A 12,664-nucleotide genomic window follows, 5' to 3' on the forward strand; every position below is an offset into this window, starting at 1 on the left:
GCTGACCCCGCAAACGGTTTGCCATATCAATTATTTCTAAGGAACAAATTTTTGGGATGGTCCATCCTCTACCACTAACGGGTATAAAAAATAAATACCAACCTATTCTCAGACCTAAAATCGGTTATGCCGTTTCGGAGATGTATAGCAACTAACACTGTGACACGAGAATTATACAAAAAATTATATAGAAATATAGATAGATAGATAAATTCAGAAAAATGGCGCTACAGTATCGACTGCAGCGTCACTAATGAAGTTACAAGGTGTCGTGATAAATGAAGCTGTTTTTATTGCATAGTTACCACTCGTAGACATAATAAGACTTCACAAACAAACCAATATTATATACGACCCACTTCATTAATTCCATCAAGTATTTTTTTTTTCCATATGTGTCATAACGTAGACGCGAAAAAACATGGACTTTGCACTGTCTCCAGCGAGTAGACAATTAGTAGAATAGTATTGTCCAGCAAACGATGTGTGCGTGATTTAAAATTTACAGCTAATATAATAAAACTGTATATATACATATATGTATAGGGAGACTTTTTACAAAAGTCGATTGCTTGGATACCTCTGTCCCATTCGTGTTTCAACCGTGAAGCAGCTGTGTTTGCATGGCTGTGTTTCGGTTTGAAGGGTTGCGATATGGCGTGAATTTACTGGGTACAGAGGAATAACACCTGAGTCCTTAGGAATGGCAACGCATGGGCGAAGCAGTATACTCTGTTATGTCCATGGTACTGCTCATGTCTATAGGCGATGATTACCACTTTCCATCAGGTGGGCCGTCAGCTTGTTTGCTATTCTAAATTGTATAAATATATATATATTAAAAATAATCCTTAAGAAATTTATAAAAACTTACATTTGGAGCATAGCATTCGAAATGTGGAATGGAGGAAAATGGAAAGGCTGGACAGAAAAACGAATAGGAAAAACAATTAGAGTAACGAATAAGGAAGTCCTGAAAAGGGGGCATGAGAAAATAACAAAAACAATAGAGAATAGAAGAGGCAAAATGCTGCGCCACCATATATGACATGACGATTTTTTAAAGAGCATATAGTAGAAGGGAAAATAGAGAGCTAAAGAGGTAGGGAATGACCGAGGAATAACTACATGGGACAGATAAAGGAAACACTAGCTGTCATGTCGTATAAGGAGGTCAAAGATATGGCCTGAAATAGAGCTGGCTGGAAGAAAATGCATGAATTGATCGCAACCGACAAGAGGAAACTTTTAAATTAAAAGAGATAATAAAACTAAAAATAATATTTGAAAATTGAAAATTTATTTTGCAAAAACATAGAAAGATTAATTATATAGGTTTATTAAGTGCATATATATTTTTAGATAAATCTATATTTTGCCCCTCGTGGCATGGAAATGTTTTAAATATGTATTATACAATATATATTTACACGGTGACCTTACTGAAGAACTTGATAGTGTAGTGGTTTAGCACATAGCATCTCACCTTCTATTGTTTGCAGGTTCGATTCCCGAGTAATATAAATATTAGTATTCATATCTATTTGAGGAGAACAAAACTTTAGATTTTTGTAAAGAAAACATAAATATATTTAGGTATTTATAAATTATCTTGTTTATATTTTTATTACAATGCTATGTAGGTATGCCTTTCCTTATGGCAGCCTATGGCTCCGCCATAAGTCTATGTTCAGCAGTGGAGAGATAAAGGCTGATATCATAATGATGATAATTCAATGCTCAATTACTCACGCATAAGCATATTTAGAGGGTAGAGGGAGGTGGGGTGGGGGGGGGGGGGGGCGAGTAGGCCGTGGCCCCAGGCTGCGAGCGGAGCTTCACAAAAACATGCTGATATATGTCTTTTTAAAGGGGCCAGGCCCTGCCCGGAGAATAATGTTAAATACGCCAATACGCTCACGTCAAACGCTGGGATATTGATTAGCGGCAAATCGATGAACAAATGGTACTGCGACTCGGAAAATCGTAAGCTTAGTCGAATAGTGCGTAATTTTTTTTGCAGTTATCCATGTTTAAATTCGATTCGATTGTTGAGACTAGACGACTAATTGCCATATATTAAAATTTATTGTTGCAAAAATAAGATACAATAGAAACATAAATGGACATTTTATACCTTTACTGTCATGTATATGTACCAAATCTTCCCTCTTTATAATAATATTAGTACACACACACATACACACACACACACACACACACGCACGCACGCACGCGCGCGCACACACACACACACACACACACACACACACACACACACACACACACACACACACACACACACACACACACACACACACACACACACACACACACACACACAGACACACACGCGCGCACACACACACACACATAGACACTCGACACACACACACGCACACACGCACACTCGCACGCACTCGCACGAACGCCCGCACACACGCACGCACACACACACGCACGCACGCACACACGCACGCACACGCACACACACACACGCACGCACACATACGCATGCACGCACGCACACATACGCATGCACGCACGCACACATACGCATGCACGCACGCACACATACGCATGAACGCACGCACACATACGCATGCACGCACGCACACATACGCATGAACGCACGCACACATACGCATGCACGCACGCACGTATGCACGCACGCACGCACGCTCAGACACATACACACATATATAGATAGATAACAACGGTATTAGGTCCATCAACTATACAATAATACTGTGCATTCAAGTATAAATATATAAATAACGCTGTGATAATATTATTTGCCGGTTGGAAAGTGTTGTCAAAGAGAAACGGGCGGCACGTGTAAGGCTTAGCAAAATCCCGGGTCACGGTCACGATATCCGTTCGCAGTAATCTCCGCAACCACTCGACCGATTTGAATGAAATATTGTTTGCTAACTTGGGAGATAGGTTTGCTTCAACCGATTTCAAAAAGGAGGTTATCAATTTGTCTGTCTTTTTTTTTGTATGTATAATATTTTTTTATAAAATGAATTGGAAAATTCTTTTTCTATCTGAAAGATATAATGGTAACATAGAAATTTTACTAAAATCGATTTATTAGTTTTTAGATAAAAATAACTGGTTGGTAAAGAAATTTCCAAATAGGTTTTACACTGCCAAAGTTATGAGGTAACAAACATACATAAAGAAAATACAACCGAATTGACGATCATATTTTTTTTTAATTGGTTAATAACACACTATTATATGTGTAATATTTAATAATAAAAAAATGGAATAATTTACAGTTTTTTTTATACAACTTAGAATGGCAAACAATCTGACGGCTCACCTGATGGAAAGTGGTAACCGTCGCCTATAGATCTGATCAGTAGCATGGACATAACAGAGTATACTGTTTCGCCCATGATACCCCCCATGTTTTGCCATTCTTGAGGACTCATGTATTATTCCTCTGTACCCAGTAAATTCACGCCTAATATGTACAATGTACATACTACATACAATTACGTGTGTATAAATATATAAGTTAAATAAATAAATAAATTATTGTTAACTTTTAAAATAACTAATTTAATAATATTTAAATTAAATAAAACTGTATATTTTGTGTTTGTATTTATTTAACAATATTGATAAATCATCTAACAACTGAATGTGCATGGTGCAACACTGTATCACGCTCTCATTTACATTTCACGCACACAAGTGTAAACACATTTTCTTGTCTCGTTTTTGTGATTTTATTGCCAGTCTGTTAGTACATAAGTATTATACATTATACTAAGTCTATGATTTCAAAGACTTAACCTATTTTTTTTAACAAATGATAATGGAATGGTTACCCCACATGCGCTATCGGTATACATTGGCGGGGCACGAGTGAGGGATGATAGGTGAGAATGAAGCAGGTCAGTGAGCCCACCGTGACGAATCTAACAATAAATCAATCACGATGGTTTCCAGGGAGAACCACGAGGAGGTCGACCTGACAGGGTATATTGCTAGCAATGAGGCTACTAATCCCTGTTATTAACAATTCCTTCTCCCCCCTACCTATTATACTAATAACTAAAACTCTAAACTATTAAACTAATAATATTTTTTAATTTCTAATTAGACAGTAAAACATCCTGGCTAGGCATGGGAATATGGGTGGCGATTCGAAATCTATATATTGGGTTTCACTAGATATTGACTGAAGAAAAAAAGGAAAAAACTCATTTCGACATCGTCCATATCGGTCGGATATCTGTTTATGAATACGTAAAATATCTTATCCAATATTCGTTGTTGGACCAATATATCGTCATAGTCGTAGAATACTGACGGATCTGACAAATATTACACATATAGATATGTTAGTATTCTACGACTATGACGATATAGATAAATAAATAGATAATATAATATATAATAGCGGCGCACTATATAATAGTTCGTCACTTACCCTTTGTCTCTTCTCAATGTCCTCTACCCAAAGGTTGTATGGAAGAGATTGCTTAGCGATAAGGCCGCCTTTTGTATCGCTTCTCATTAACATTTACTGTATTTGTTATTTTTTTTTTATACCACTGTGGTGGCAAACAAGCATACGGCCCACCAGATGGTAAGTGGTTACCGTAGCCTATGAACACCTGCAATACCAGAGGTATTACGCGTGCGTTGCCGACCCTGAGGAAACCTCTTTACCCCCCTTTTGAAGAACCCCATGCTGTAGTCTCTTGGGAAAACATCGGCAGGGAGCTCATTCCACAACCTGAGTGTTCGTGGGAGGAAACATCTCTGAAACCGCGCAGTACGCGACCATTGAGGTTGTAGGACATGAGGATGAACTTTTTACATGGTGCAATAAAGTGTAAAATAAAAAAAATTATAAATAAATATATATTGCTGTATATTATATTACCGGCCCCTAAATCTTGCCAGCTTTTGAAGCAAGTTTAGTGAGCATTCGATAGTGCAACTTTAGTTCTTAGAAGTGTACAATTTTAATGACGTTGGGTGTAAGTAATAAAATAATTATCACTAACTAAGTATACACGTTTTCTCTGTACTTTCTTACACGCGTTGTTTCTTTACTAAATGGATAATCGCCGTCATATCTCGTGATTAAAGCAATATTTATCGGCCGCTTTAAAAAAGGACGAGGGAAATTCACAGTTTGTGTCTATACGTACCTATGACTCTTTGTATTTGTTTTTATGAGTGAAAATGAAATAGTGACCCCGCATGCGCTATCGGTATACACCGGCGGCGCACCAGTGAAGGATGACAGGTGAGGATAAAAGCAGGTCAGTTAGCCCATCGTGACGAATTTCACAAGAATTAACCATTTCCATCATCCATTCCATCATCACCTATCCCTCACTGGTGCCCCGTCGGCATATCCCGTTAGCGCGGGCTTGGTTACCATTCCGTTGTCATCTATTAAACAAAGAAACATTTGCAAAATCTGTTCTCACTCAAATCATATTGAAATAAAATTTAAATTGATAAAAAAAAATCAAGAGCAATCCAGCTCATAACATTTTTTCTAGTAATATCTGGCAACCATTAGCGAATTGAATTTTTGACCGTTATAATAAAAAATAACACGGCCATTATTGTATTGTAGTTTAAACTTTATATATATTTTTTTTTACGACCAAATAATTGGACGGTCCGCCTGGTGGGAAGTGGTAACTGTCGCGCGTAAGGGGGGAAAGGGACTGTTAGTAATGCGTACTACCAGTCCCATTGCTAGCAATATACCCTATCAGGTCGACCTCCACGTGGTCCTCCCCGGAAACCATCGTGCTGAATTCCAGGTGAGCTAACTGACCTGCTTTTTCATCCTCACTAGCGCCCCGCCAGCGTATACCGTTAGCGCAGGCGGGGTTACCATTCCATTATCAACCATTGAAAAAAACTGTCGCGCGTGGCGAATAGACATGAACAGTCCATAAATAGAAAACTTTTTTTTATACAACTTAGAATGGCAAACAAGCTGACGGCCCACCTGATGGAAAGTGGTAGCCGTCGCCTATAGACATGAGCAGTACCATGGACATAACAGAGTATACTGTTTCGCCCATGATACCTCCCATGCGTTGCCATTCCTGAGGACTCAGGTGTTATTCCTCTGTACCCTGTAAATTCACGCCTTTAAATCCACAGAATACAACATGAGCAAACGATAAGATAAACAATTTCCATTCATGAAAACCCAACGCAACGACGCTCCGACACGTCAGTCGCAGGGGGCGGCTAGTCGCCGCGGACGGCGACCAATCGGGCAGGCCGGCTGCGTGCGCACACACGCGACACGCGACACGCGACTCACTGCGGCAGTCGCGTCGCGCCGCGCTTTACGGACGGTGCGTTTTTTTCGTCGCAGTCGCAATGACGTTTTTCCATCCACCCGCTTTGATTGAGGAGATTAAAAAACGGCCCGGCCTATACAAGACTGATACGCCGGCCGACAGGGAGGAGAAATTGGCCCTGTGGAAGGAGGTGGGCGCAGCTCTGTACCACGACTGGGACACGTTCAATAAAGCGACGGCCTACGACAAAGGTGCGTTCAGTCGGCAACAGTATAGTCTAGCGAATTTTATTATAGTCGTATCGTTAATAGTTATTTGTACTGTGGTTTGATAAACAGCACGACAATGGCATATAGTAATACAATTTCGTCTGGGAATATACCTTTCTCCATATTTTGTATGTTGTAATATGGCATTTTTATTAATTTTTTTTTTAAATAATAAAAGTATAGTATTGAGCAAAATTTTTCGAGTTGAAAATGAATCCATTAATTTTCTATCGATCAAATGTTTTCTAGAATCATTTAGTTAGTGAGAACTGTTTCAGTAATTTTTGTTATAACTAAGTATTGTTATATCATAGATTTTGAATTTTGATTATCGACAGTACCATAGACTTTTTTTTATTCTAAGAATCATTACGATAGACATGAGCTGTATGGGCAGAGTCCTTTGCCTTCCTCTTTGGATAAAAAAAATATATTAGGATTTGGTTGGGAGCCATCAGCTTAAATAAGTGTATTACTAACATGGATAGTACCATAGACGTGGTTTATAATGTAATCACGTACTTTTTAAATTATTATAAAAAAAAAAGTGAACCATGGAAAGTAGTTATAAATTATTTGAATAGAATAAAGATATAAATAAGTAATATATATGTATTTCTAGTTCTAAATAAGTAATAACGAATTATATTTTATTACTGGAATTCATCATCATATAATTTTAATTTCATCATCTTTTAATCTTTTTTAGTGGTAAGCGTATAATTAAAGAACAATTAAATTACATTTTAATGCAACAAAATGCACTAATTTGTTCATATTTCAGTTCTGCAACTGCAAAGAAAATGGCGCTCGTTGAGGGACGCGTACAACAGAGAGCTGAGGGCGCGCAAAACCGGCGTCAGGGTCAACAGAAGGGTGTATAGATACTTCAAGAAGATGAGCTTCCTCGGAGGATTCACTGGAAGTATCAGTGAAGAGTAAGAAACATTGTGAAGAGCGTTTCTAGTTAGATAAATAGATATAATTTATTTACATCACTTTCAGCATACAAATATTAAAAGACAAATATTTTTATATACAAAAAAAGTGATAAAAGAATACATATAAAAAAAAAGAAAAACAAAAGAAGTAACATAATTTTTCATTTCGTGCGTGTACCACAGTAACACAAAGTGGTCACAGCTCAGTTTATTGCTTTGCTAAAGGCTAAAGAGGGATATACACTGATATTTTGTTATTGTCAAAAGCGAAAAATATTATACGATTTGACCCATGGCATGAGTCGCCCAAGCGCTCTTGTTTTAAGGGGTCTTTCGGACCACTGTGTCAAATCGACCACGAATATTTTTATAGTCTAATAGTTAGACATACATACATACATTTTTATTAATAGTTTCATCATTTGAATAACAAAGTAATGAGGTGTTTTAAACTATAATGTAAATAAGTAGTGCATGTGACAATCATATATGTGTGTATATATACATATATACATGTATATATACACACACACATATTCTTCGCCATTAGTATGTTAGTTGTTTACTATCCATGGTTAAACATACTGGCTGCATTGAGTTCCAAAGGCGAAAGGCAATCTCGATCCACTAGCGTCCATCTTTAGTATAATTGATGTTAACACTCCATCAAATGAACGGTTTCCCTAATCTAGATTTGTAACTTTTTTTAAGTGCCAACAAAAACATCAATGGCCTGATGCTCAGGTTAGGATACTCTGTGTTATGAGGAACCAGGTATTTAATACTGGATAACCTTGAACACACAGAACTGAGCCAATTCATAAAAGTTCCTTTCTTAAACTGGCTCGACCCGACATGAATCGAACACGGAACCTCAACGCAGAGCGATTCGTCCACCACTGCGCTACGAAGATCGCCAATTACGTAGTTAATACTTGGGAGTTTCACACCACAGTGCGGATTAGGTATACATTTTTTTAATGGGGCTATTCACACCGTGGGTCAAAAGCCCCCATTCAAAAATAGTACTTGGATGATTTAATTTACAGCATGGTCCGAATCGCAGGTGTTGTGAAACGACTAATTACACCCGTAATTGCTCGCCTAGGTTACACCTACACATAGTAATTAGCTCTGTTTTTACAATGCGTAGGCCAGACATACAATTATGTATTAATCATAATATATAAAAATCTCGTATCACAATGTTCGTTTGCGCTAATCAACGAAACCGCTTAACTTTAAATGAATTTTCGTAAATATATGTTATTTGCCCCAACTTGAGATATAGGATTATTTTTATTCTAATAGCAAAAAAAAAATGGACTCGGTGAATGGCTATAGGGAGCAAAACAACGTTGGTTGAGTTGGGGGGAAAGGGATTGTTAATAATGGAGACCGAGAATTCCATTGCTAGCAATATACCCAACCAAGTCGACCTCCTCGCTGTTCCCCCTGGAAACTATCATGGTTAATTCCTGATGAATTCATCATGATGGGCTAACTGGCCTGTTTTCATTCTCATCTATCACCCTTCACTGGTGCTCTGCCAGCGTATCCCGTTAGCGCAGGCGGGTTTACCATTTCATTTTCACCCATCAAAATAAAAAAACGGTTGAGTCTCTCCTAGAACGCACCAATGTCTAACTACGGATGCCAACCCGCCTGCAAAACCCCCCATTATAGGGGGTGCCTATGTTCTATGGTGGACAGTTAACGCCTGACATGGTGATGGTGAATATACAAACAGTAAACATTAAATAGCTATTACAATAGTTGTATAAGTACTAACTGTGTGTAGTGGTGAAAAATTGGTAAAGGAAAAAACATTCTCTTCTTATAGTGAGGAACTCTTAACTAGCAGTGAACGTTAATATTTATAGTTATGTTGAAATAATTCCCAAAAACCTATAAAGATATAATTTGTTTCAGCGATGACAACGTGGTGGATGACGATGACGGAGAGGAGGAAACCCCCATACCCCAGGCGGTTAAAACCAAAAAGCCACGCAAGAAACGACACAGAAAACCCAGTTCCGATGGCATCGCTGAACCAGAAGAATTAGAAATGCCAACGTTCCCCGTAGAAATAGCGGAAGAGGGAGACAGTGATAGTGATAGACTATTTCTCCTCTCGTTCCTTCCAGAAATGAAGCAACTACCGGTAAATATTAAGATGTGGGTGAGAGTGCAGATAGCTAATGTGATGCAAGAAGCAGTGTCCAGCCACTATAACAATACACAACCGGGAGTCTCTGGAAATAAGAACGGGAAAAAGGAAAGGCATGATAGTACTGACTGAAAATGGTGATTAAGTTTTAAAAAAAGAACACATTTGAATATGGAACAGTGGAATATAATTTACGTTGTAAAGGTTTATGATTTTTTCTGATAAGTATCGCGATGTAAGAAGGTATATGGGCATTTCTCTGTAAACTGCGCAACTCGCCCTAAGAAAGCTGTCTAGGTATTTTTTTTTTTACTTATATATTAATATAATTTTATTCAAAGAATATATTTCCACCCATTTAATAATAAACGACAGACGAATCCAAAATATTTCCATTATTTTCGAAAATATTAAGCATTTACTGAAAAATTATTATTACAATGCTTGGTGCAGTTCTCTCACCACCTTTTCTTTGCTCCCCAGTGCTCTCATGAAGTCATATTCTTAACAAGTTTCTTAGTTCCTTTTCTATCTTTAATATGTTCGTTTATATGTTTGTCGACTTCTCTTTTTTATATTAAAATTTTTAAGAATATTTCTTCATCGATGCCATATTTAAAATACACCTATATACAATACACTTATAACAATAACAAACATAATGTAAAGACAGTCCTCTGGTTGTTTAAACAATCTCCTGTCCTGTTAAGAGTCAGGGAGCTGTTGCCAGGGGACTGTTTAATTTGATTTAATTGAAAGATAATACAAAATGTAATTGAGTTACGTTGCTTTACTGTATACAAGGATAATTTATTATAACAGTATAAAATTGCAAAGCTATCAATATAATAAATATAAAGAAATAAAAATAATCCTTACCAGAGGACTGTCGACTGTCAGGTTTCAACGTGAATTTTACGGAGGGATGCTCGCGCAGCATAAAAAAAAAACGGCGTCAGGACATTAATAGAGGCAACAACGCAAATTTTACATCGTTTGCGTTTTGTTACATGCACCAATGCAATTGTTTAATTTTTAGACTACATGTCACATAATTTAAAATATAGGTAGGGGAACTGTTCAGAAAATGCGGGAACAATCTTTAAGTTTTTAGCAATATAAAATAATATTTGTAAAAAATAAACAGGTCTGATTAGAAATAAAATAAAATGGGTTAAGTAAAAAAAAAAAATGTATTTATTCCTTTAATTATTGTCATAATTAATTTCACCTGTTGCGACCATTTTGTATTGGTTACACGTCAGGGGATTGTTTTTTGAGGACTATAAAAAAGTTTTTTTATATAGTTAACTTTATTTTAATGGATATTGTACATTAAGTAGAGGTAGATTACGCTTTTATGTTTTTAAGTTATGGACGAAATATGTAATAACTTGTATTTTTTTATATAATATTTTTTGCCCAGTTTACAGAGAAACACTCATATACGAGGTCAGTTTAAAAATATATGTGCAATTCAAATTGAAAAGTATTCATAGTCACATGGTATTTTTTACCCAATTTTCTGTGGTATCTTGCAAAGATACACTGTTTTGTGTTATTGAGAGGTAAATGTTTTGTTTGTCGCAATTCAAAATTTGAGTAAATTAATGGTTCAATTGTTAATGTTAATTTGAAATTTGTTTATTATATCGATAAAATGAAACAATGCAATTATTATTTATAACAGCTAATCAAAGTGAGCTTAAAATATTATGGCGTATTGCGTGGTCACTTTCATCAGCTTAAAATTATAATATAGTTAACCTGGATTTAGATTATTGATAAAACTAATGACAAAATGCTATAAGTAAGTATATTAAAGGTATAAAAGTGGTGTTAGCTCATTAATAGAGTGTTTATATGTGATTCCAACACAGAACGTTATGTTTTTACATTATGTCTGGAACATTTAAAAGTGTGTCACTTGTTTCGTGCTATGGGAGACATCAGAGGCGTTTGTAGCGACATAAAATATTTGACATCCGTTGGCACACACAAATGGTAGTATTATTAGTATGGTGATTTTAATTATTAATACTAAAACTAGCACAATATCTACAACAACGCACTGTGTCATTTACGAAGCTAAATAAGGGCGAATTTGCAAAAGATTTCACATGAGAGTTGGCTCAAGAAAGTCTTCTATTCACCCGAACGCAGCGACTGGAACGTCTACAAACAAGACACGTGGAATGCGCGCCAAAATTCTCTAACCAAATTACTTGGCAGTATACTCGTCCTGTACGCACGAAAAAACTTCACGCATTAGGATTCTAAAGTTTTTAGGGAAATAATTTAAATTTATGTACGCTGACTAATTGAACTTATTTAAGTATTTAGTTACATATTTTATAGTTCTTAACGGTACAAATAACTTATTCTAACTTAGCCTTACCCAATATTCCTTTAACGTTAACTCTTATACCTGTAACAAAAGAAAGTAAAATTAAGTATATAAGTATGTAAGTTTGTTTTAAAATAATTAACTTAAATCTTGACAAAAGTAATAAGCACTACGTACTGAGACGAGATATGTTTTTTTTTTTATTTAAGAAGTAAACTTCAAACTTCTTTTCAGAATCAGAAATAACACTATCTTCTCATTTTTTAACTTGATAATTTAAAATTTTAGACACATTATAAATTTATGGATAAATGGGCGTGTCACACCACGTATGAGATGACCATACTGTGAGTCGCCCAATTAGTTTTTTTTTTCAATGAGGTTTTTCGGACCACATTTTTGTAAATCGTCCTTAAATTTTTTTTATACAGAACTTTTCGCACATTATAAATCATACCCAAGACAATTAGTTTTCTCTGTCTGCCTACACCGTTCATAAAGACTTGGCCTAGTTAAATTCCAAGCAGTTCTCGTATTATACGACCGTACATGGGCGCAGGTTCTATTCTCTATTTATGTCAGAAGTTACATTTAGTGACAAGACTAAGTTGCATCTTTGTAGTTAACCGAAA

General features: G+C 36.3%; 1 protein-coding gene and 1 long non-coding RNA gene across 3 annotated transcripts in view; one reads left to right on the forward strand and one right to left on the reverse strand.

The window, feature by feature from the left end:
• LOC116412859 (uncharacterized) overlaps positions 1-12,664 on the reverse strand; it is a 66,631-nt gene that overhangs the window by 12,360 nt on the left and 41,607 nt on the right. Inside the window, exon 3 of one of the 2 annotated variants that reach the window (XR_008253512.1) lies at positions 11,380-12,113. The exons of the other annotated variant lie outside the window; for it this stretch is intronic. This is a non-coding gene — a long non-coding RNA (uncharacterized LOC116412859). Of the gene's footprint in view, positions 1-11,379; positions 12,114-12,664 lie in introns of those variants that run through there. 2 annotated transcript variants of the gene reach the window in all.
• On the forward strand, positions 6,265-11,296 carry LOC113516540 (uncharacterized). The gene is made up of 3 exons (XM_052900350.1): positions 6,265-6,556; positions 7,359-7,512; positions 9,448-11,296. Exons 1-3 carry the CDS (start codon positions 6,385-6,387, stop codon positions 9,815-9,817), a joined length of 696 nt encoding a protein of 231 aa, XP_052756310.1. The 5' UTR covers positions 6,265-6,384; the 3' UTR covers positions 9,818-11,296.

This window comes from Galleria mellonella, unplaced genomic scaffold (genome assembly GCF_026898425.1).
Source record: "Galleria mellonella isolate WM207_F2 unplaced genomic scaffold, CSIRO_AGI_GalMel_v1 utg6432, whole genome shotgun sequence".
NCBI classification, from domain to species: Eukaryota; Metazoa; Arthropoda; class Insecta; order Lepidoptera; family Pyralidae; genus Galleria; species Galleria mellonella.

Coding starts and splice junctions, on each gene's coding strand:
- LOC113516540 (XM_052900350.1), top strand. CDS start 6,385: ATGACGTTTTTCCATCCACCCGCTTTGATTGAGGAGATTAAAAAACGG. Junction 6,557..7,358: donor AGCGACGGCCTACGACAAAG/GTGCGTTCAGTC, acceptor TTCATATTTCAG/TTCTGCAACTGCAAAGAAAA. Junction 7,513..9,447: donor ACTGGAAGTATCAGTGAAGA/GTAAGAAACATT, acceptor AATTTGTTTCAG/CGATGACAACGTGGTGGATG.